General features: G+C 31.8%; 1 protein-coding gene and 1 pseudogene across 2 annotated transcripts; both read left to right on the forward strand.

Annotated features, from left to right (window-relative positions):
* Positions 1–1,072: 1,072 nt before the first annotated feature.
* LOC128161219 (uncharacterized) lies at positions 1,073–8,355 on the forward strand (annotated as a pseudogene).
* A 4,882-nt stretch (positions 8,356–13,237) lies between these two features.
* Positions 13,238–21,702, forward strand: LOC128161652 (uncharacterized). 2 transcript variants are annotated; one of them, XM_052824972.1, is made up of 6 exons: positions 13,240–13,855; positions 14,202–14,394; positions 16,036–16,352; positions 18,704–18,952; positions 19,080–20,987; positions 21,499–21,702. In XM_052824972.1, exons 1-6 carry the CDS (start codon positions 13,423–13,425, stop codon positions 21,537–21,539), a joined length of 3,141 nt encoding a protein of 1,046 aa, XP_052680932.1. In that variant the 5' UTR covers positions 13,240–13,422; the 3' UTR covers positions 21,540–21,702. The 2 variants fall into 2 exon arrangements, with proteins under 2 accessions (XP_052680933.1, XP_052680932.1); XM_052824973.1 differs by lacking the exons at positions 19,080–20,987; positions 21,499–21,702 and having other exon boundaries at positions 13,238–13,855; positions 18,720–18,777.
* The last annotated feature ends 3,311 nt before the right edge of the window (positions 21,703–25,013 follow it).

Below are 25,013 nucleotides of genomic sequence, written 5' to 3' on the forward strand. Positions count from 1 at the left end.
TAACGGTTTCATAGGATAAAAAGATAAAATGATATTGGAAATAAAAATATACATACCTGAATATTTATAAAGTAAAATATTGAATTTAAGTAAATAAGTCCTTTTAATTTTACACTTTTTTGTTAGATTTTAAAATTTAATTTAATCGTATAACGATATACATGTATCAATAATTTAGTAAAGCATGATTTTTCAATCACCTGCGGGCATGGCTCATTTCACCTTGATTGTACAGATAACAGCTTTAAATGATTAGAATTCAAATATTACCCCAGTAATACCAAATAAACAGCAAATATTTAAAAAAAAATTTTTACCATCAAAATATGTGATTTTCTTTTCAAGGATCATGATTATCTTTATGCATTTGTTAACTTATATTTATGTTTAATGCATGTTATATTTTTTTTAATCGAGGGAGATAACTCGTGTTCCTTTTCGATACTTTTTAACACCTGTAATCGATCGTTCCAACCGCGGGGGTGTTGTCATTATGGGTGATTGAACCGCGGGGGCACGCGGTTTTTACCTGAGACAGGTGTTTAAACCGCGTTGCAATTTGGACCGCGGGGGTGCGCGGAAAATACGGGATCCGCGTTGACGGTACTGTATATATATATATATATATATATATATATATATATATATATATATATATATATATATATATATATATATATATATATATATATATATATATATATATATATATATATATGTATATATTACGTGGTTATTACTGGGTGCAATCGTTAGATGGTTTATGCCAGTGTTGTTCAAATGAAGCATTCTTAATATTTGATCCTTGGTTTTCATTTATTTTCATTAATCAACGCTTGTAAAACATTGTTTTGCTTTTAAAAATACGTTTTGACAAGATATGTGTGGAAAGCACTTTATTTCTCTTATCCATCAAACAGCATTTATAGGTAAATTTTTCCCTTCCTTAGTAAGCTTTATTTAGATTTCCTCAATGTTGAGAATTTGTAAGTTGGCACTTAATCGATGTAATTAGGAGGAAGTTGTTCTCTGTGGAAGTTTAAGACAAGAAACCATATTATCTATTCCTCATTATCGTACATTGTAAGTTACCATTTATAATAGAATGTCGCTGGTGAATATTGCACAGTTGATTGAAAAAGAATTACAAAGACTTGAACCTCATACATTCTGGAGAGATAAAAACATCCGAAAGTGTGAGACCGAAAAATTATCTATTTTCGGCAATAGTTTAACTGAAACTGAAACGGAACCATTACTTCATGAACAACAAAGTGAAATTGATTTCGAAGATAAAGACTTTTTTGACAACCTCAATTAAGATCAACATTGATTTGAAACCCCAGGAGATTCAGATATTCTTGAAAAAGAAAATGATTTAAGTGATGATTTTGATGAGACATATTACTTTGACAGCGAAGATGAGTACTGGGATAGCTTTATAAACAAAACTATTGAAGAAAATACATCTCCATGCCGACACTGCCTCTCTTATCATCTTCCTCGGAGTGTCCATGAGGAAAGTAAAACATGTACGACAATTTTAATTTTAACTAACACGTTTCTTGTAATCATTGGTTTTAAGTAAACACCCAAGACATATAAGTAAATGTAAGATATTCTATCATAAATTTATTTCAATTAAATAAATTCATTTAATTAAAAAAAAACAACTTGTGAATGATATCTACATAGGTATATACGAAGAACCATACGATCTGTCTCCATGGTGTACTCCAGCAATACAGAAGTTTGTCAAAGACAAACTGTTTGAAATCAAAGATGTCTATGACGTTGAAAACTGTCTATTTCGCGCCGTAGCCAATTAACTCATGATCAATGGTTGTCCAGGACATACCGAAGCATCGCTACGTGAAATAGCAATAAAGTAAGGCTTTTTTTTAAAAAAAAGTTACAGGTTAAAACATCTGTTTTTGAACGGCAATGACCTTTTTTAAGAATAGAAACAGGTTCCTGTCTCTGGAAATTATGGATATATTGACTAGGTACTGAATATATATATATATATATATATATATATATATATATATATATATATATATATATATATATATATATATATATATATATATATATATATATATATATATATATATATATATATTGTAATGTTGTCAAACACTGATTTGCCATAAATTATAGTATAAAGTCATATATAGAACTGTTTGTATATAATTGGTTGATATTCTGAGTTACTTAATTACTTCCACAAAACTAATGCATCTAAGTATTAACATAATGTGAAGCTATTGAACAATCTGTTAATCTTGGATGAGTTCAAAATCGGAGCTACATATGTAAAAGAGCATTTAAAAACCCATATCAGATATATGTGAATAAGACTTTCTATTCTTATTATGCTTCTAGATGAAAAGAACTCCTCAAAACATTTTTAATATACATGTAATTAGCTTCACTCATAAGTATTCTAGAAAAATTACTAATTGGAGTCTAACTTGATTCAGTACACATACCACAATGAATCATTTTTTGGGGGTTGATTTTAATCAACTCTCCTATGCAGTTACTCTGGCAAACCGGAACTGAAACATTGTTTGGACTTAAGCACAAATCATCATCGCTGTCAAGAGTTAGTTCTTGAAAATAATCGATAAATTCGATGTAATGTACGCTGAAGCATTTTTTTAAAAGGATACTTATTTACAAATACCTAAGAAATAGTCAAATTTAAAAATAGTACGAACATTTTAGAAGTTTTTTGCAGTCGTATGGATTCCTACGCCAGAGTTCAATATAGACTCGTTCAACCATCGGCTGTCTCCGTATCTCCGACAAGCATAGAGTCAGTCTATATTTAGAGGTTGCATCATCAAGCTATCACGTGACCTGGTTTCTCTTACTTGTCGGAGATTAACGGAGACAGCCGAGCATCTGGTTGAACGAGACTAGAGTTCATTAGCGGTTGGATGCATACACTTTTTGAAATCGAATACCGATACATAGTTTGATGAAATAAATTCTAGTTTAAATTATTACACAACATGATTCATAAGAGGTTTTCTCGAAATTCTTGTCGGAAAAGTCCGAGAATTCATATGATAAAAATGTTCGTAATTCAAACAGAGATTATAAACTTGCAAAGCAAAATAACATATCGTTGATTTTAAGATAAATAATAATCGATAAAATCAACTCCCGTCAGTACTTCAGCACTTTGATTTCTTAGTGTAAATGTTTACTAGAAATACTCTAGCATTGGTTTAAGATAGAAGAATGGATAGTCTAGTTTGGAAAATATGCAAATTGAGACATTTATAAATTGCAGGAATTACTTATTTTATTCTTTCTATCAAACAGTACATTTTTGCATTTAAATACCAGCAAACGACAGTTCCATCCCTATACTTTGGTTGTCTAGAGAAAATAATAATAGAGGAGAGGGTTTCAATACAAAAAATATTTACTACTGAAATATTTTAAATATAATGGATATGAAAGACACTGGCAAGATATCTGTAATAAATAATAATTGTCTATTACTATAAAAATGATCATTATATAATTATATATTTCAAGAACTATATTTGTACAAAAGATTTTTTTAGCATATACTTAAAACCATATACATGTACCCCACCCCCTCCCCTCACCCCCATTTACTCACCCCTTTCTTTATCTATCCTTTTTATAAGCCACAGTGCACTTATATATACAATCGTGTTATACATGCTTAAGTTACCATTGTGCAAATGTATGTGTATATACATATATGTATATATGTACAGTCTGGGATAGGAATAATATTTACTTATGTACATGTAATTTTTCTTAGCTAAATGGTACTTATAACAAAAAAGTGAAAGCAGAAATAAGTACTTAAAATATGTCTATATGCGCTTTGACATTTTTTATTAATAGAATAAAATTGTAAAAGAAAGAGAAAAAAGAGAATTACTCTAGAACATTGTAGAACTTTTTTATTTAATCATTTAAAGTGGTTCAAATGCTCTATTCTGTAACTTTTATTTGCAAACTCACCATTTCCCCATTCATCACTCACAAACCTTTTATTTCTTATTGATATCATTGGCGATAAATTGGAATCTTTAAACTTGGCAAGATGGTTTGCTTCATTTCATTATATTAGATGATATTATGTGTATGTTTGATATTTACATTAGCTCTATATTGGACATGGTTGGAGGCAAAATTGCTATCCCTCTTTATCAGTTTATTTTGATTCAAAATTCTCTCAATTATTCTATCCAAAAATGTTAATAAGTATTCAATAAACTTCCCTCATACTTTAGAAAACTCCCAAATGTATAACTTACTCTATCTAAATTGCACTAATAAGGAAATGATTACGTATATTTGAAAATTCCATCTAGGTAATTCTAATAATAAAGTATTAAAGTATGTAAAAAAACCCAACAAAAACCATTATTTTTTTCAATTTTGTTATGTCTGTCTTTTAAAGTATTTTGCAGATCATTTTTTTTTTCAATAATATGAGATTTTTACTCTATGTTGTAAAGCTTAAATAACATTGTTTTGCACTATTTCAAACACCTAGAAAACTATTCATCCAAGTATGGAGTACAAGTTGCTTCATTTGTATCCGGAGAAACATGGACACAATATCTCCAAAGGATGAAAAAACCAGGCGAATGGGGCGATCATATCCTCTTGCAAGCATTGGCTGATGTATATCTTCTGCATATCAGTATCTATAATTTTAAGTACATACGTACCAAACGTATCGATATTGCCACAGAACAACCTACCTCAGTGACAACAAAATTCCACATTAATCTTGGCCACATAGGAAAGTCCCATTATTTTAGTCTTCGTCCTTTGCAATGGCTTGCAGAAATACCTTACAGTAAAAAAAGTCTTTGTATATTATTTGAAATATGATTTGAATTAATATAAATATCGTTTAAATTGCAAGGAATGATAAATATCTTTTCAGGGGCTCAAATATTTCGTATGCTAGCGACCAACAGCGATAAATCTTCAGAAGAAAGAACACAACTTTTAGAGAATAAATTTGCATCGGTGGTTAAGAAGCACTTCTCCGAGTATAATTTGGTCAACGATATTCAATTTGTCATACAATATTTTTCTTTTCATAAAGAAAGAAAAAATGCTCTAGACACAAGTCCTCAGTGCATATTTTTTCCTCTTAATGGAGGAGACCTTCAACAAGAAGAAACAAAAGGCAAGCATTTATCTTTAAGTTATCCAATACAATTTACTTTATAATTCATTTTTTTTTCTTACATGCATTGTTTTAATATTTATTGTTTGTATTTTACAGATTCACAAAAGGCGTTGATTAAAGAAGAATTGTATATTTATCCTGTTTCGGGATTACCATTACATCATTTAACATTTATCGTAAAACATATATTTCCGCTTCAAACGTTTGGTAAGAGAATCGCTAAACCTATAATTGGACCAGTGAATTGCGTTGAAGACGTATGTTTTCATTTTCTAGGAACCAAAGCGGATGAAAGCATTGTATCACTTCGTAACCTTTATCGAAACCGGAAACCAAAAACAGAATTTAATAGAATAGTTGTTCTATTAATGGAAAAAATGGAAATTTTTCCGAATTCATCTGTACGACAGACTAACTATTCAGAACTATTATACGTTGATTGCTCTAAAACCTATCCTGGGTATTGTAGACTCAGTCTTTCTTCGTCCGATTCATGTCATAAAAGAAGTGACTCTGAACAAATTGATCAAAATTGATACCAATCAAAGTACTGAAGTACTGACGGGAGTTGATTTTATCGATTATCATTTATTTTAAAATCAACTTATCTTGCGTGGCAATTAGTTTCTAGTCTGTATTTAAATTACGCACTTTTTTATAATATGAATTTTAATTAAACTTTTCAGACAAGAATTTAGAGAAACCCCATATGAATCATGTTGTGTAATATTTAAAGACAGCTTTCAAACTATGTATAAGTAATCGAAACAATTCTAAAAATTGTATGGATCCAAGCACTATTGATATTGAACCAGACGCTCAGCTGTTTCCGTTAATCTCCGACAAGCAAGAGAGCCTCTCTGTTTGTCGGAGATTTACGGAGACAGCCGAGTTTTTTGTTGAACGGGACTATATTAAACTCTGGCGTAGAAATACATGAGACTACATAAATATCTAAACTGTTCGTATTATATCAAATTTTACTATTTTCAAAGTGTTTATAGATAAGTTTCCTTGAAAAACAATGCTTCAGCATACATTACATCGAATTTTTGCATTATATTCAAGAACTAAGACTTGTCAGCGGTGATAATTTGTGCTTAAGTCCAAACATTGTTTCACTTTCGGTTTGCCAGAGTGACTGCATAGGAGAGTTGATTAAAATAAACTCCCAAAAAGCATTTAATGTCCCCGATCATTTACCATCGTTATTGAAACTGAGGGATGAAGATACAATTCATTGTATGGGTTATGTTTGACCTTCCCTTTTCATCGTCGCTGGGAAGGGGAGAGAAATAGGTAAAATTTTCCTTCACAGTTTCTTCTCAGTTCTATCGCTCAATTAGGTTGTACTTTAATTCCAAGATCACACCCAAAAAGCGCATGCTCAGAAATTGAGTGGCAATTTGATTTTTCCATGGCGGAACACGCCATATTTAGAAGTCTTACCGTGTTACAGCTTCACGGTTTTTTGTCATCAAAGTACTTCTTGAAAACATAACACCTACTCCAACTTTCAAAACAAAATATTTAAAGTCGGTATTTTTGATGACCTGTGAAGAAGTGTCATTTCGTTGCTGGGAAACACATTTCAGCGGATGCCTCCTGTATGTCTTAGACTCATTCATATCGTGTTTAAAATCAAGGTTCCTTCCAAATTATTTTATGCTGGAAAATAATCTCATCGATTGTCTTAAGGAAGAAGACATCAAATTTGCTATGCACTACAATTGAGTATGTTCGGCTTTTTCCATCCAATGCGATTCAAATTGTTGCTGAGAAATATGGATATGCACATGGGTCAAATTTAATCAAACAAGTTCTTTCAAATGCGAAACAATTTATCGAAAAGAAAAATATGAAAGAATTCTATGACTTATGTGGTCCTTTAACAATAAGAACAGCAAGAGTGTTGGCCAAGATGGGATTCTATGATTCATCGCTTAATGTTCTCCAAGAGAGATTTGAAAAGAGTCTTTTGATACCAGAATTAGGACTAAGGCAAACGTCTTTAAACTTCTTAGATTTATTTTTGTCCGCTTTAACGGAAATTAAACAAAAAGCATCTCGGGTAATATTATCAAGGATGTATGACGTTAGGATGGGATCAAATGTAACTCAAACGATTTTAAAAAACAAGGGGACATGTCTCAAACACGCTTGCCGTGGACAGTGGACAAACGGATAGGTTGGCTGGATGTTCCCTCAACCGTGATAGGAGATTTAAGCGCAAATGTTTTTGTTTAATTATAGTAAGAGGTAACATTTGAGGAGAAATGCAGTGCTTGCTGATTTGGCTATTACTACAGCAATTAGACGCATTCAAGAAGCATTGAAGATTTTTTCATTACCTGATGTAGAAGACAACAAGGTCATTGATTTAAAAGCTGTAATAGATTCCCAAAAAACATTGGTTAATGAAAAGACTAATTCCTTATTATGTTTTCTTATTCAGTGTTTCAAAGATAGATTTTACAATTTTGCCATTAATAAATTATATGAACGATATTGAAAAACTTTGCAACGAATTTCCGGAAATAGCTGGATTGGTCAGTTCAATGTCTGCTTACACACGACAACCTCATAAAGAAAAGGAATACGCTAGAAAACTGGTTGATTACCTTTTTGGGAAAGGTAAGTTTGAAAAAAAAATTGCCGTACATTTTTGAGTATCAATTTACAATAATTATGATGTCATTTGAAGAGTGATGGATCTAACATGCAAATCTCAAATTTCAAGGTTCAAATCTAAGGTTGATGATAAAAAATAATTTGAATTAAATGGTGTTGAAATTCAAAACAATGAAAATGAAATTTCGTACTACATGTAACATGATATTTTAATCTTTTTTTTTTTAAACAGTTTTCCTGTTGTTGTTGTAGATATGGCGCGCATTCCAAGAGGAGGTCGGTCATATCCTTCTGACTGAGCCTTAAAACAGATTGAAAGTACATGTTTTATAATATTTTAACATCAGTTCTTCCTCCGTTGTCTGGTTTGCATGTGATTTGATTTAAATCAATTTTGCAAATGTTGAAAACATGAGACTACTCATTAAATATTTGTAAATCAATTTTGCAAATGTTGAAAACATGAGACTTCTCATTAAATGCTTGTAAAATAAATATTTTGTCATACACCAGGTATTGAATACCATTATTGCCATTAAAGCTATATAATTAATATGAATTGTAAACCATATACAACATTTAACAAATTAAAGTTCTATTTTCATGACTTTACTTCAAATGCTGTTAAACCATGCAATTCAAATTCTCATGTTGAATTGCAGACTTTGTACTAAATTCAACTTAATTCTCGTGACAATTTTAAATCGTTCAAAATAAGTAAACAGAATGAATGGTCATAGAAGGGCTATATTAATTTCACATTTACATCAAAACTAAAGAGCGTTCTACTTTATGATTTTATAAGTTTTTTCGGTTTTTTTTTGTTTTTGGCTTTTTTGTTTTGTTTTTTGAATTCAATAAAGAATCGGAATGGCAATAATACTATCATTTTTGGTACAAATAAAAAAAATGACAATAACAAACTGTCAACCATCTCGGAAATCCATAAAACGAAATACGAATTCAAAGCAGAGCAACACAGACCTCCAAACAGATAGAGGCAGGATCAGGTGCCTAGGAGGAGTGAGCATCCTCTGCTGACCGGTCATACCCGCCGTGTGCTCTATGTCGTAATCGGGGAAAAAATCGGAAAAGTCCGTAGACAATTAGGTGATTAATTATGGTCTAATAATTAGTATGAAAGATGTCGGCCAGCATGCGACCCAATGGAAAATTGTATTTGCTGACAAGGTCTTTGTATCGACCATAGAACTTACGAAAAAAGGACTTCCAGCGAGACTGTTGATAGTCCTGTTTTATCAACTTGTTTGTCAGTAGCTTGCTTCGACTTAGAAACTGTTCATACGAAGAGCATGCCCTTGCGTATCGAATCAACTGAGAGACAAAAACACCATATGCAGGTGATGAAGATTTATTGCTACATAAGTAAGGATAGTTGACTATAGAAAAAATTAAGTCATCGCGTTTATCATTAAGTTTTGTTGTTAGGTTACCATCAATGTCCATGTCCAGTAAAATATCCAAATATGAAACAGATGACGCAGACTCTGTGTTTCCACTGGGATATATCGAGTCGACATAAGTATGGAAATAACAATTGCTAAGTGATGATACGTCTTCGATATACCTGAATGTTGAGTTGAAGGCCAGAGCGAGTGATTTTTTTTTTTTTTTGATGTACAAGTCTTGAATAAATTCTGCTTCATAAGAATACAAAAATAGATCTGCTAAAAATGGGACACAATTGGAACCCATGGGAATTCCAACAGATTGTTTAAAGACTCTCCAAGAACTACATAGATGTTGTCTATCAGAAACTCAAGCATCTTTTTAATGTTAACTTCAGAGTACTTGTGTGTGCAATCAGAATGTTTTTTAACAAAATAATTTTTGAGATTTCCAATGACAAGGTAAGCATTTTTACGACTTCTATTTTTATTGAAGAAACAACTGTCAATAATATCAAAAAGCCTAGATATAAATTTGTTATGGGGAATGGTTGTATGGGCAACAATCACCATCTGTATTGTGTGAAGTGTCGTAAACTTTTCACATTTCCATTCTTTTCTCCAAAAACCACTTGGCTAATTTTAATCAAACTTAGTAAAAAGTATCATTGGGTGAACGGAATGCAAGTTTGTTCAAATTTGTTCACTCTCTTTTTAAAGAGGAGATAATTTAGAATTATTGAAAATTTGGTGGTAATTTTCAAAAACTGATTTTCCAGAAAAGCTGAACCTTTTGTGGAAGCATCCTCATGTAAGGTAGAGTCAATATTGTTCAAACCATGATCCCAGGATGTAGGGTTGAGCCACAGTAGGGCTCATTTATATCCCACATATGAACAATCGTATAGAATCTTTTTGAGATCTGCAATGCTAAACATGCGATATGATTTTTAAATCATCCTGTTAGAAAAAGGAATTAATTATAAACATAAGGATACCAGGGGAAAAGAATTAATTTCTATTTATACAAGATTTAGATATATTTTACTACATATTTTGTATAAAGACTTTATTAAACCGATATTTTCATGTCTATTGTTGCTCAGTTGAGCGATGTGGCCAATATGCTTCTTGGATTAACATGATTAAACGAATATCAATAAACTGAGGAATGCATACTATAGGTAATAACGTATCAAAAGACAAGTTTTGAGAATTTTCGATTGAAATAAATATGTCATAATATCATATTAGGAATAGATGTCTCTTGTTATGATAAGGAATCGTCTGAATTTAAGAAAAAAAAATGTTTGCCACAAGCTGATTTCAATTATTTTTATAGGACCAGTACAATTTACTTGTATTCATTTTGAAATAAATTCACAAACTGTACAATTGTTCGTATTTGTTACATTCGCCCACACTTTAAAGGTTATACAAATTGACGAAAAACAAACATTTTCTTTTTTAAGATTACGACCCATGGTCGTTTTTTTCATTTATATAAAATTGTTAGTTTTTTAATGAATGTGTATTGGTACATCGATCTAATAATGGTCAACTAAAACTCTTTAATGTTATGGTTTGACTCTCATATCGATCAATGCAATGATTTGAATTATATAAATTGTGTTCAATGACATAATGACATTAATTGTCAATAACATACATCATATGATCGACGTTTCCTGGAAACAACATGTCTAATTAGTGGTCTCAAAACTATTTCAAAATGTACCTAATAATGTATACATCAAGAGAGCATTTCTGTCATATTTTTCTCAGAAAACATTTAGTTTTAAGAGTCTTGTGGGGAGGCGGGGGGTGGGGGACATAACGAAGTTCAAAATGCTGATTAAATATGAACAATATTATTTTTTTTAGAAAAATTTAATTTATTGTTGATTTGAAGATATATTTGGTAAATATTGTCCTTTATTTTACCCTGAATTTTTACAAAACAAGAATTCTATGAAAACTGAAACTTTGAAAATGTTCATATTTCCATTTTAAACAAGGGAGATAGAAGGGGTTATTCGTAAAATATTATGTAAGACACTGACCTTGTTTGGTGATCAGCATTAGGAGGACTTTTCATGATCACATGTAACAAATCTAAAACATTATGTTCAATCAATTTTTTGTTGTTGTCATCTTGTAACTGTTGTCATCATATTAAGAATTTCAAACTCACGGTTTTGAAATGACTGATTTTTTGTTGCTATTTTATATTTCGATATGTAAAAATGCAAGCACAATCACTAATTCCTTAAATCATTTGCCATTTGTATAGTTGTTGTTTAAGATTTGTTGGGTAATTCCAGTAAACCGATTTTTAGATTTCGTAAACACTGAACTTATAATAAATGATAAAGTAACTGAAAACAAAAGAGGTATTGCCTAGCCCAAAACAATTCTTTCCATCAAAAATTGCTAGAAGGTCAATAATTGAATATTAAAAACTATAACTATGTGGTTACCAAAATGGAGCATTGAGAAATCTTTACTTTTCGAAAACAAAATTGAATGGAATTTTGCGGTTGTGTCTAACAATTAGTTTGTAACGTATTTGTCAATCTAATAAATGTATTGATACATTTCAAAGAGAATAAAATGTCTTAATTGATTAAGATTCTTTGGGTTACATTTGTCAATAATTTTGGTATTACAGACAGATGTTAATGTGAAGGAACTTTAATGCATGATTAAGTATTATTTCTCTCTCTCTCTCTCTCTCTCTCTCTGTCTCTCTCTCTCTCTCTCTCTCTTAATTAGGTGGTGTATGTTTCAACTGATTTTCTCGATAGTATAGAACTATTTTGGGAAGGACGCATACACGGAAGAAAATGCATCTTTCAAATTTTCATAAAACCATCGGTGCTTGGTTGTACAAGGACCAGGACATTATTATCAAGAGCAATTTATATTTTCCGCATTAAAAATAGTGTTGATATAAAATGCATACATGCTTTTTGTACTGCTTTGATGTAATTGGTGTATGTTAAAAATATGCTTTTTTTACCGTTAGTGTGTAGGTTAAGCAGTGAATATACATTCTGCGTATGATGACGCGATAATTATCTATTGTCCAAATCGAGAAAAAAGAAACTGAAACTACAAGCTTTTACAAATAAGATCCAGTAATTATTTAAAACAAATCACTATCATGTTAACAATAATAAGTGAAACAGTTGAGAACAAAAATTAAATAAAATAATTCTGATGTCAATTTATAATGCGAAATAGATGCGATTGAATAAAAAAGAAATAATCAAGGCAAAGGTTTATCGTAAACTTCAACTTTGTAAAGTTGCTGTAAATATGTTCCTTTTGTGGGTTTTTTATTTTACTCTCTAATTACAAGTATAGTGATAAAAAATGGACAAAATATTGATTGCCTGATGCAAAATAAAAAGAATACCATCTATGTCATCTAATCTATCCTCTATATTTATATTATAATTAATTGTAAAAGAGAAATAAAAGACTAAGAATGTGTTAGTAATTACTCTTTACGAACATTTAGAGAAAAAAATCATTTGATTCTAGTCAAAAATGACACAAAAAGCAACAAGAAAGAAGATAAATACTTGGCTAGTGCTGATAATTAGCAGAACAAATTAGCCGATTACTGTGATCAACAACCCAGTACATCAAACAACGTAGATATAACAATCAATTATTTTGAATGTGTTTTTGTTTGTTTTTGCTTTTTGCAAAATAAAATCCATTTAATTTAATTACAAACCTTTTTTTACTTAATTTTGTACACTCCCCGTACGATTCAACATTATCGATATACAACAAACATTCGTTCATCAGATTTTCTACTTAAAATTTATCATTTAAAAGATTGGTAATATTAGATATAGTAAAATTAGATATTTATTTGCCATTATAATAATATCGAGGTATATGTTATAAAAAGAAAATCACCCATATTAAAATCGAGAGATGTATCATATTTCTGTATTTGTTAAGCTCACATTCTTTTCCGCAATTCTAATGAAAAAAAATTGTAGTGACAGGATACACCAATCCTGCACTCAATATTTCACTCTCGCTAATTTTCCTGTTTGTCTGATATTAAAATTTATTCTTTCGTGTAGGATTTATCTATTCATGTAACATTTAAACCTGATTTGCATTACTGTTGGTATCAACGAACCAAAAATGTCGCTTGTAAATAGCCCACAGATGTTTAAAAAAGAGAGGCAAAAAGGTGATCTTCACATATTTTGGGGAGGGAAAGACAATAATCAACGTAAACTTGAACAGGAACAACAATCTGTTTTTGACAATTGTTTAACTCCAATACCAGATGATTTATCACTCAGCGGACAATACGAGACATGTTATTTTAAAGATGAAGAATTTTGCAATGACATTGAAAGAGACAAAAATTCACCGGAAGACATTAAGAATGGTTTGGACCCTGTTCAGAAAGAAAATGAGTTCCGTGATGATTTAGACGAGACAGACTACTTTGATAGTGAAGATGAATACTGGGAAGGAAGCAAAAACAAAAAAATAGAAGATAATCCATCTGTATGTGTATTTTGCCTTTCATATCATCTCCCACGAAGTGTTCAAGAACATAAAGAATGTAAGTCGACAATACGTAATTAATTTAATTTTGATTTTAAAAAATGTATCATAAAGTTTTATTTTCAATGGAAACAGTGCATGCTCTAAAAACTAAAATTATGTATGCGCTAAGCTGACTCGATGGCCATTTTAAGCTGTACCTTATTAAGATGAATAGTTCAGTATAAATAATTATGTAGTAAAATACTGAAATTTGAGATCACAATTTTAAGCTTTAGTTTATGGCCAAATATATCATATGACAGAAATTAAGACAGATCTGAAATTTCTTTTGTTGACCACCTAGCCTCCTTATTTTTTTTTTCAAAATAGTTGTTTGTTGATTATATTGAACATGTGTAAAGGTTCTTACGAGGAAGCGTACGATCTGTCTCCATGGTGTACACCAGCTGTTCAAAAGTTTGCCAAAGAAAACAACTTTGAGATTAAAGACGTGTATGGTGATGGTAACTGTCTGTTTCGTGCTGTAGCAGATCAATTTATGGTCAATGGATGTCCTGGACATACAGAAGTTTCTTTGCGTGAATCTGCGATAAAGTAAGAAGTATTGTTTTGATACATGTAATGATGTGTGGTTGTGAGCAATGAAATTATTAATATCCGAACAAACTTGTTTTCTACAATTTTTGTCATATATTTGAAGATATCTTTTTTTTCAGAAATACGTAAAAGTTTCATTATTAGAGAAGCTTCTTTGATAAGATTAACTTTAAGGCATATTCATAGCTCAAGACGTTCTGTTTTGTTGGATTTTAAATACCCCCCCCCCCCCCCCATCCGCTGACGTATTGAGGATGACGTTTACTCAGAATGAAAAAAAGTCCACTGATGATAATGAAAAACCATCTATTGTATGTTATAGACCTTTAATTGTAGCGCTATTTTTCACTTTCAAAAATGTAAGTCAATGAATCACTTTTTTAGTAAATGGCCATTGAATATTGTTTTGCAAAATTAAGAAAAATCCCTTAAAATTTTACACTATGATTTAGATTTTCTTGTGAAAATATTACAAATAATTCTACACTCTTTAAAAAATGAAACACAGTTCATAAACGGCATGTGCAGTAGAACTAAGCAGATACAAAGCAAAAATGCATCACATATAGTATTGGATATCACTGTTCATTTGTGTAATGAAGATTTAAAGATTTAGCATTTTGCCCGGTTAGAGTATTTTTTCGGTGATTTTAATACTACCATTTTTCTATATGATCTTAGCTTCGGACATCCTTAACATAGCTGCGTATGACATGAAACTTTATAACAATCCGGGTTTGAGAACAAAACCCTGCGTAAACAATATCCTTAACCTTCTGTATCAAATACGCACAGCACCACAATACTGCAAGTGTTCTCTTAAATTATATCTACATTAATTTCTTTACATAATGAACAGAATGTTTGAAATAACTTTTGTTTATACTTATTCTGATAATGGTCGATTTTTCTGCTTTGATTATGCCAATTTGGAAGGTATCAGCTTAGAAAAATAACATAATAATATGAGCAGGAACGGCAGTGAAGACGAGTTAAAAAACTTTGTTTGCAGTAACAAGTTCTGGGGAGAGTGAAAGATTCTGTGCCGTTTACAGGCCAGGTTTGATTAAATTAAAAGACTCATCGACCGTTTTGTTTAAACACAATGTATTTATTGATTTTAATATTTCTAGTACGATTTTTTTGCACGACCAAAAAAAAGAAAGAAAAAAAAACAAACAAAAAAGAACAAACAAACAAAAAACAAAACAAAAAATCTCAAAAACTATGAAAGTAGCGCGAGGATTAAAAATTAAATTGGTAGTGTTTTGACATTTTTCTCAAACAAGAGCAATAATTATTTTAACTTCTTCGATGATTTATTTCATGTGTGATATTTCAATCAAAGTGCTAAAAAGTATACAGCATCAAAGTTTGAATTTCAGTAGATTTGCAGATAAAATGCTATTAATAACATTTTACTACATATCAATGTAATTGTGGTACATTTGTTGTAACAGCTGCCTCTTTGATAATCATTTAATGTTACAAAAAAAATCATGAAATAAAATTAAATCGTTACACTACTGTGTCATTTTACTTCTGTTGCATAAATAAGTTTTTAAAATCTCTTCCGGCATATTGTTTACATGTCGGTGCAGATCTAACTGTTTTTAAATGTAAATTTCACCATTTCAGACACCTAGAAAGCGATCCATCGAAGTACGGAGTGCATACATCTTCCTTTTTGTTCGGGGAAACATGGGAATTCTACCTACAAAGAATGAAAAAACCAGGAGAATGGGGCGATCACATAATTCTTCAGGCTTTGGCCGATGTATTTTTACTGCACATCAGCGTCTATAATACCGTTCACACGGACATCAGACGAACTGAAATAACTGGTGAACAATACCTGTCAATGACGAACAAATTTCATATTGTACTTGGGCACGTGGGAGAGAGCCATTATTTCAGTCTTCGTCCTTTGCAATGGAAAACAGAATTACCCTATAGTAAATATAAATATATATATATATATATATATATATATATATATATATATATATATATATATATATATATATATATATATATATATATATATATTTGCAGGCGAGTTAAGGCCAGCTATGCGCATTTACATACGTGCTACTATTAGCTAATTGAAATGCCTACACATGACGATCCAGGAAAATAATATTGAGCAATGATAAATTCTAGATACTGAAGTAAATGTTCATTGTTTTGTCATGTTGTGGCATACTGTAATTTCCTAATTAAACGCGAGGAATTAATATCCGCGTAAAATCGCGAGAAGCCCGTCTTGCGAATTTTAAGATCTCGCTTTTAATTTTGGGACACATGTAAACATGAAAGTAAGATAAAATTTTGGCATTCGCGATTTTATGTTCTCGCGATTTGATGGTAAATCGTTGAATCGCGGAATTAAGTACTCGCGTAAAATAAGGAACGTACAGTACTTAATATGTTTTACGATGCGACCGTAGGGCTAGTGCAATATACGATAAAATTTACCTAGGTATCATTATGATTAATTGATAAAAAAATGTGCATGGTTTTAAGAAAGTATGAAAAATAAACCTTTTGCAATTTGATAATTTGAAATAAAAAACATAATACAATTTACCTTCTTTTTAAAAATCCCTATTCATAATTTTTACGTTTTAGTAAATAGGCAATGCCTCGATTTTCTGACAGAGGTTTAAACTAGATGTGTGCATTAAATATATTGACTTTGACTTGGATATTTTTTTACAGGACAAAACGCATGTAAACATTTTCTTTTTGCATTTAATGTAATGGTCAATTTAGAAGTTGTTCATATTCAAAATATTTTACTTCAGTTGACTTGAGTATTTTGTTCATTTTCCAGGCACTGCTTAAACTCATTTGTTTACTTTATTTTTAATTTCATATTTTCTTTGTAACAAATATCGCTTGAAAGTATACAATATGGCCGATTTAGCATTGCGTTGAGTGACGACACTTTCAACTCGGTGTGAATCACAATTGCGATTCGCAACAACTATTCTGATTGGCACATTTTTATAGACCTGTCGATTTATCAATGCAATGGGCGATGTTAACGTATATGTGTAAATGATGTTAGTGCAAAACAAACACCCAAAGAAACGTTCTCTATAATAGCATGGATGGGCGCATATAGATAAAAGTTACACAGATTGTTTTTCGCTCATCGAATAATGTTATTTAGTTAATTGTGAAGAATTTGTTCAGAAACTGTTAAGTGAACAAATATAGCTAAGGTTACCGTTTTGCAATATATTTCATGTGGAATATCGCATACGTTGAACAAACTGTAATACTGCTAATTTATGCCACAAAACAATCTTGCTGGAAAATGTAGATGTACAGAAAAAATTGGGTTGACACGTCGTGAAATTCATTAGACGTTTACTACACACGTGCAATAAATCTGTGCTGAAAAATCTTTAAAACATCGTAACAAGCTCTGTAAAATAAAACAAAAGTGGTTTGCTTAAATAAATGTAACATGTCGTAGAATGGCGACTCGATCTGAACGTGAATTTAACAATCCGAGTTCGGTTAGTGCGTTTGAGAGCAAGTCAGCGGCAAATTCAGCGTCAACATCAGCACTAATTGTTTGATGAATTTTGAGGTGAAATAATGATTCTACAGACTGAATGAGTGAAAGATAATGTTACTCGGCGATCAGTCCAAAATTAAACAAGTTTGCGCCGTACATTTCAAGTTTTCGGTATGTTTAAAGACACATGTACACTTGTTAAATTAAGTGAGCCATTGATCGATTAAAGTTCAATAAAATGCAATTTCTACAATTCTTTTTGTAAATTGTGTGTGGTGAATTCTTTGGAATAAGCTACAGCAAAATGAATATTGCCTCATATTAAATTAATGCGTTAAAAATAAATGAATTGATCGATGAAGCACTGTGCAGACAAATGAAATTGGGAACCTATTTAAAATATTTATGAATAACAGTGTGTTTTTGTTCCCACCATACAAAAACAAGAATCAATTATTGAAAGAACTCTAACTTGGGAACCTATTGCAGTAATTTTTTTCTGCAGTCCTGATACATAGTCAAACGTCACAGTTTGCAGTTGATAAATAAACAATCAATACCGCTGAAGAGTGGGCGGGTACTAAATGACCAATTAAAACGCCTCTTTTATAAATTGAAACCCGTGATTCGGCCTGTTTAACTGTTACATCAAATAGTGTCGTAACTCAGCGTATCACTTTATCGGAAGAAGTTCATACTTTCAAGCCAGATTTGTGATGAATCATTTTGTTATGTATTATGAAAAATGTTTAAAACAGCTGATTTTTTATATAGAGGCTCAAATATTTAGAATGTTGGTGACCAATAGGGAAAAAACTTTGAAGGAAAGTACAAGACTTATGGACAGCAAGTTTGTATCAATGTTTCAAGGTCATTTCCCGGACACTCAATTGTCAGAGTGTATCCAGTTTGTATTGCAGTATATTTCACTTAAAAAAGAAAGAAATGACAAACAACATGCTAATCTCAAACAGGTCTTCATAACATACACCGGAATGGATTTAATTCAGGAAGCAACAGAAGGCAATAACAATTTTTAATCATTCTAATCACCAACAAAAAATTAATATTTTGCTTTTATCAATTTTCACTGCAAAAATTGATAGTTTTAGTTATATGTCTTATTTTATTTAAAATCGTTTTTTGGCAGATTCTAAAAGAAAATTGATTGTAGACCAATCGTATGTTGATCCTGTGTCCGGAATACCTTTGCAGCACTTAACATTTATTATGAAACAATTGTTACCATCAAAAATATTTCGAAAGAAACGCGAAATTCCTGCTCCATTGTTTCGTGCTAGAGATGTATTGTATCATTATTTAGGATCACAAGCCGATGTTAGCACAGCAACGCTTCAAGATATTACCCGAAACCGGAAAATAGAAAGGGAAAATAAATTTGATTTTTGTCGTATTGCTTTATTGAAAACGGGAACAGCAGCAATTTTCCCGAATTCACATGTACCGCAGGGAGTTTTTTCAACACTGCTGCATGTTGATTTGTCTGAAACCCACCCTGGATATTGCAGACTTAGACTTTCCACGTCTGATTCATGGGAAAACAATGGAATTGTTGGCTCTAACGTATTTCAAAAGGCATTCAATATTCCAGATGGGTTACATTCCATTCTGTCAGAGCAGTACTTAAATAAAATTGATTGTTTAGGAGTGTTTTGCGTAACATTTCCATTTACTTGCCGCTGGAATGAGAAAAAGGATGGTTTCCCGTCGCAATTTCTTATTAATTCTATGATTAAAACTGGTTGTACCTTAATTCCAAGATCGCATCCAAATAGTACATCCCCAGAATTTGAATGGAAGTTTGATTTTTCAATGACAGAACATGTTATTTTTGAAAATCTAACAGTTTCCCAGGTTAATGGTTTTTACATATTAAAAGTATTGATTGAAAATATTGTACATCACCTGCCATTCAAAACAAAACATTTAAAATCTGTATTTTTCATGACATGTGAAGAAATACCACCCGATGCTTGGGAAACTAACTTGAGTGGATGTGTGTTGTACGTTTTAGACTCTCTTCTTACATGCTTTAAATCAAGATTTCTTCCACATTATTTTATTCCAGAAAACAATCTCATTGACTGTCACAGAGAGGATGACATCGCCACTATTTGTGCTTTGATTGAATACATTCGTCTTTTTCCTGCAAATGTTATTCAAATTGTTGTCGAAAAATATGGGTTTACATATGGAACAAATTTGATTCAGCAGGTTTTGTCAAATGTAAAAGATTTCATTTCTGCGGAAAATGTGCATAATACATTCTATAATTGTTTTCTGCCGTTAGCGATTGCAACTTCAAAAACAATAGCAAAGATAGGTTTCTATGATGTTTCACTTGATATACTCAAGGAGCAATTTGAACAGAGTCTTTTAGTGCCAGAGGCAGGACTAAGGCAAACAACTATAGATTTTTCCGATTTCTTTTGGTCGGCATTAAGTAAAATGAAGCAAAAAGCATCTCGTGTTCTCCTGGCAAGATTATTTGACATCCAGACGGGATCAAATGTCTTGGACTTTGTTAAACTTAGAGAGAGAGACAACTCTCTACAAATGTACCTGCCATGGACACTTGACAAAAGGATAGGCTGGCTGGAAGTTCCCTTTGATCACACCAACGATTTGATCGCAAGTGCTAACTTTCTCTACGATTATAGCAAACGAGAATATTGGAGGCGAAATGTGGTACTTGCTGAATTAGCTATTACAACCGCAATAAAATGCATTAAAGAAACACTGAAGCAAGAATCGTTTTTTGTGGAAGACATTAAAGATGCATCTTTGAAAGCAGAAGTTGAGGCCCAGAAAAAAATGGTTAAGAAGAAACTAATCCCGTATTATGTGCATTTGTATAGCGTTGCTAGAATTGAATTTTACCTTACTCCCATGACAGAACATATAGGCGACATTGAAAACCTTTGCGAGGAGTTTCCAGAAATGTATGGATTGTTCTATTCAATGTGTATTTATACAAATCAACCTGAAAAGAAAAAGGAATATGTAAAAAAAATGATCGCCTATTTTCAAGGAAAATGTGAGCCTTTTTCATATGATATGTACACCACAATATATTAATTGACAATTTAAAAAAAAATATAGACCACTTTATTTGGTCTAATTTATCATAAGTTTGCGATATATGATTCAAACCTACATAAATCGCCGATGAAGAGATAAGCTTACGCATTTGAATGAACATACGCTTTGATTTTTTATTGAAATTCCTTGTCGAGCAAAATCATGGTCATACAAAGGGTTTATTTTTTTTTATATTTTAGAATAATCAATGTATAACAATCATCGAGCAGTTTTGATTAAAATATAAATGTAGAAACACTGGTTTCCTTTATAAAAAATACATTGTTCTAACGACATTTGAATTCAATAACAGATACTGAGAAATTGAAAAAAAAAAGATTTTTTTTTTACCACTACCCACTTATCATACGACCAAATTGTTTTATTTACAAAAATATGTATTTAAAACATATTTCACTAGCTGATATGCCTTTAATCAAAATGACTTTTTTTGTCTCCTGTTTCAGATTTGCCGTACTCTCAAGAACTTTCAGTCCCTATGGACTAAGATTATTCAAACAGGAAAAAAAGTAATCGATGTGAAGATAAACTTTAATTGTTTTGTCTTTTTTGCATCTTTCATAAATGTCTCATATGTGTATTTCAATAAAGAGACATTGAGATAACTTGTCAATAAAATTATTGAAAAAAAACATTCCAATTATTTACACTCGTTAGTTCATTTGTTTGTGATTAGAAAATTTTAAACAACAGACCACAAAAAGATGTATAGAACATCTAAGAACATCTTATATCAATAACGTCCTTAAAGTTCAAAATATATTAGCTGACCTATTTTTGTATTCTTATGAAGCAGAATTAATTAAAACACTTGTACGTGAAAAAAAATCGCTCGCTGTGGCCTTCAATTCAACATGCAGGTATATTAACGACGTATTATCAACTAACAATTGTTATTTCAATACTTACGTTGACTCGATGCATCCCAGTGAATTGAAATAAAAGATACCACTGAGTCTGCGTCATCTTTATCATATTTGGATATATAACTGGAAATGGACATCGATGGTAACTAACAACAAAACTTTATAATAAACGCGATGACTTCAATTTTTCTATAGTCAACTATCCTTACTTATGTAGCAATATACCTTTATCACCTGCATATTGTGTTTTTGTCTCTCAGTTAATTCCATACACAATGGCATGCTCTTCTTATGAACATTTTCTAAGTCGAGACAAGCTACTGACAAACAAGTTGAAAAAAAAAACCAGTACTATCAACAGTCTCGTTTGAAGTCATTTTTTCGTAAGTTCTATGGTCGATACAACGACCTTGTCAGCAAATATACCTTCCATTTGGTCGCATGCTGACTGACGTTTTTCATACTAATTGTTAGACCAAAATTAATCACCTAATTGTCTACGGAGTTTTCCTCTTTTTCCTCGATTACGATAAAGAGCACACGGCAGGTGTGACCGGTCAGCAGAGGATGCTCACTCCTTCATGGCACCTGATCCTACCTCTGTATATATTTTTAGAGGTCAGTATTGCTCTGCTTTGTAATTCATTTTATGGATTTTGAGATGGTTGACAGTTTGTTATTGTCGTTTTTTTCTTTTTGTTCCTTTACTGTTATCGCTCTATTGCCTTTGCAACTTTGCACTATTTGTACGCCTTTTTTGATTGATTCAGCAAAGCTAGGTCGATTACATATAGTTTGATGCAGGCACCGTACTCGCCTATCTGTATGCATGCGCAAGGCAATCATGCTTACTGTGATAATGCTTAATGTATATTAAAAATTTCTCTGCGTTTCGTGATATATATGTTTACAAGTGCTGATAAATACACGCCTTATCATTATATGATCAATATAAAATGTATTGTCCACCATAATGTGCACATGCACTTTCAGACTCTTGCTACTTACCAGCTGTCTGTTTACCTTAAATCAATACCGTGGTTTAAACACAGTGGCATTTTAATTCCAGCGACATCCCGTGTTCATGTACCGGTATAGAGGGGGATATGTTGTATGGAACCCCGACCGCCCGAAAAAAATCAAGATCATCATTCCACACAGTAAAGGGGATAGGGAGTCCAGATCCATCTTCATGAAATTTGATATTAATAATCTTACATAGCAAAATTATCATATATATGACTCAGACCCCCCTCCCCAACAGATACAATTATCCCTTGGAAACCCCCCCCCCCCAAAAAAAAAAGCAGCAAAAAACAAACAAACAAACAAACAAAAAACCAAAAAAACAATAACAAAACCAAAAAAAAAAATAAATAAGAATCCACGCAGGATGTTAAATACGAATTCTAAAAAGTTCTGCCTCAGATATCGATGTCATGTTTACAACTAAAATTTTATTCAAAGTATAGAGAGCTCCACAAACATAAAATTGACAAAGGCGAAAGTTCGAAGTTGTAAAGGCTGGATTGTGAAGTTGCAAAGACAAAAGAACGCGATAGAAGTAGCGCTCCTTTGCCTTTGCAACTTTACATTTTCGCCTTCGCGTTAGCGCGCTTTGCCATCAAATCTTAACCCATTCGCTCCTTTGTCCTTGAACCTTCGCACTTTTGCCCTCGCAACTTTGCACTTTCGCTCTTCGCCCTAAAGGCGAAAGTGCAAAGATCGAGGTTGCCCCATCGGAACGCCGTAGTTTTTGTAAAAAGGTTTTTTTTTCTGGAATACAGGCAGTTAAAGGCCTGTTACAGTATAAGACAAGAACTATCACAAATTTGTTTTATTCGGTTGATGCCAAGATGAAATGTTCAATATATTATCTGAATTCAAAATTGGGATGACCAGTTAGATATTAGACTCTGCGTTTTGTTCATACATTCACAAATACATACTCAATCAAAACCGCGAATTTCACAAAAATGAATATTTTTCTTTTAGCGTAGTGTTGTATATTTTCACAACACATTTGCTAGAGCGTCCAACCGTTTAATTAAGGTTTTCCGTTGGGAGCGGAAAACCTTACTATTATTCTGAAAATTTTTCAAATTTCTTATTATTTTTTTTTCTTCTAGACGCCAACTTTGATCCTTAATATCTCGCTCGTTTGTTCACCGATTGTTTTGAAATTTTCAGGACTGATAACTTGCCGCGTGATGTTGTTGTTGCATTTTTAGTTTAGGAAAATTCCTATCCGGTTTTGAGTTATTCCCCTTTTAGTAAAATTTAACGACTTCTTTTGTCCAGGGGGTTTAGCTTTAACGATGACTGGCAGAGTCTCAAAGATGGGATGGTTTGGAAGCTAATACATTGAATACAGGGAGTTAGAGGCGTCCAAAGTTTCTTGTCAATAACTTAAACAGGAATAAAAATTTCTAAAGCATTGTTGAAACAAAGTTGTAAAGAAATTAATTTTGAATCCTTCTATAGTATTCAATTTAATGTTTTCGTAATTTATAGTCAGTATTTGCAGACACAATTGTTGTAAGTTCGGTCCAATTTTGTGGGGGTGCGCACGTTTATGAGGTTATGAAAGGGCTTCTTGTATTTCACTAACTGATACATATAGCGCGCAAAAATAATTCCACATAAAATTCCCAAATGTCTTTATTCATATGTACATTTTCATTTCATATAGATGAACCTCTTTGACCTTATTTTTGTTGTTTGTTTCATAACTGTGCCCCTGCCTATATTTAGATGCATTACGAGACTCAGGTAACCGATCGATAGGAGAGTCGCTAGCTGTATTCAGGCCGTCGCCTAGACGACAGTGCATGTGCTTGTAGAGCTTAACGCCCCACTGTGTTACTGTAACAGAGACATTTTGAATTGTTTCAGTACTGGGAGATGTGTTAATAAAATGGTTCCAATGCATGGTAATTAAACTCAACTTTTCTACAATACGTATACACGGCCGTCTTATAAAGCACAATGTGTATTACCGACATGACAAATGTACGCTGGCAATTTAAACGAACGCAGGATTGCTCCCGATAGAACAATTCTTTTCATGCAAAAAAAAAAAAAATACTGATTTG

The sequence above is a fragment of the Crassostrea angulata genome, chromosome 8 (genome assembly GCF_025612915.1).
Source record: "Crassostrea angulata isolate pt1a10 chromosome 8, ASM2561291v2, whole genome shotgun sequence".
In the NCBI taxonomy this organism is placed as follows: domain Eukaryota; kingdom Metazoa; phylum Mollusca; class Bivalvia; order Ostreida; family Ostreidae; genus Magallana; species Magallana angulata.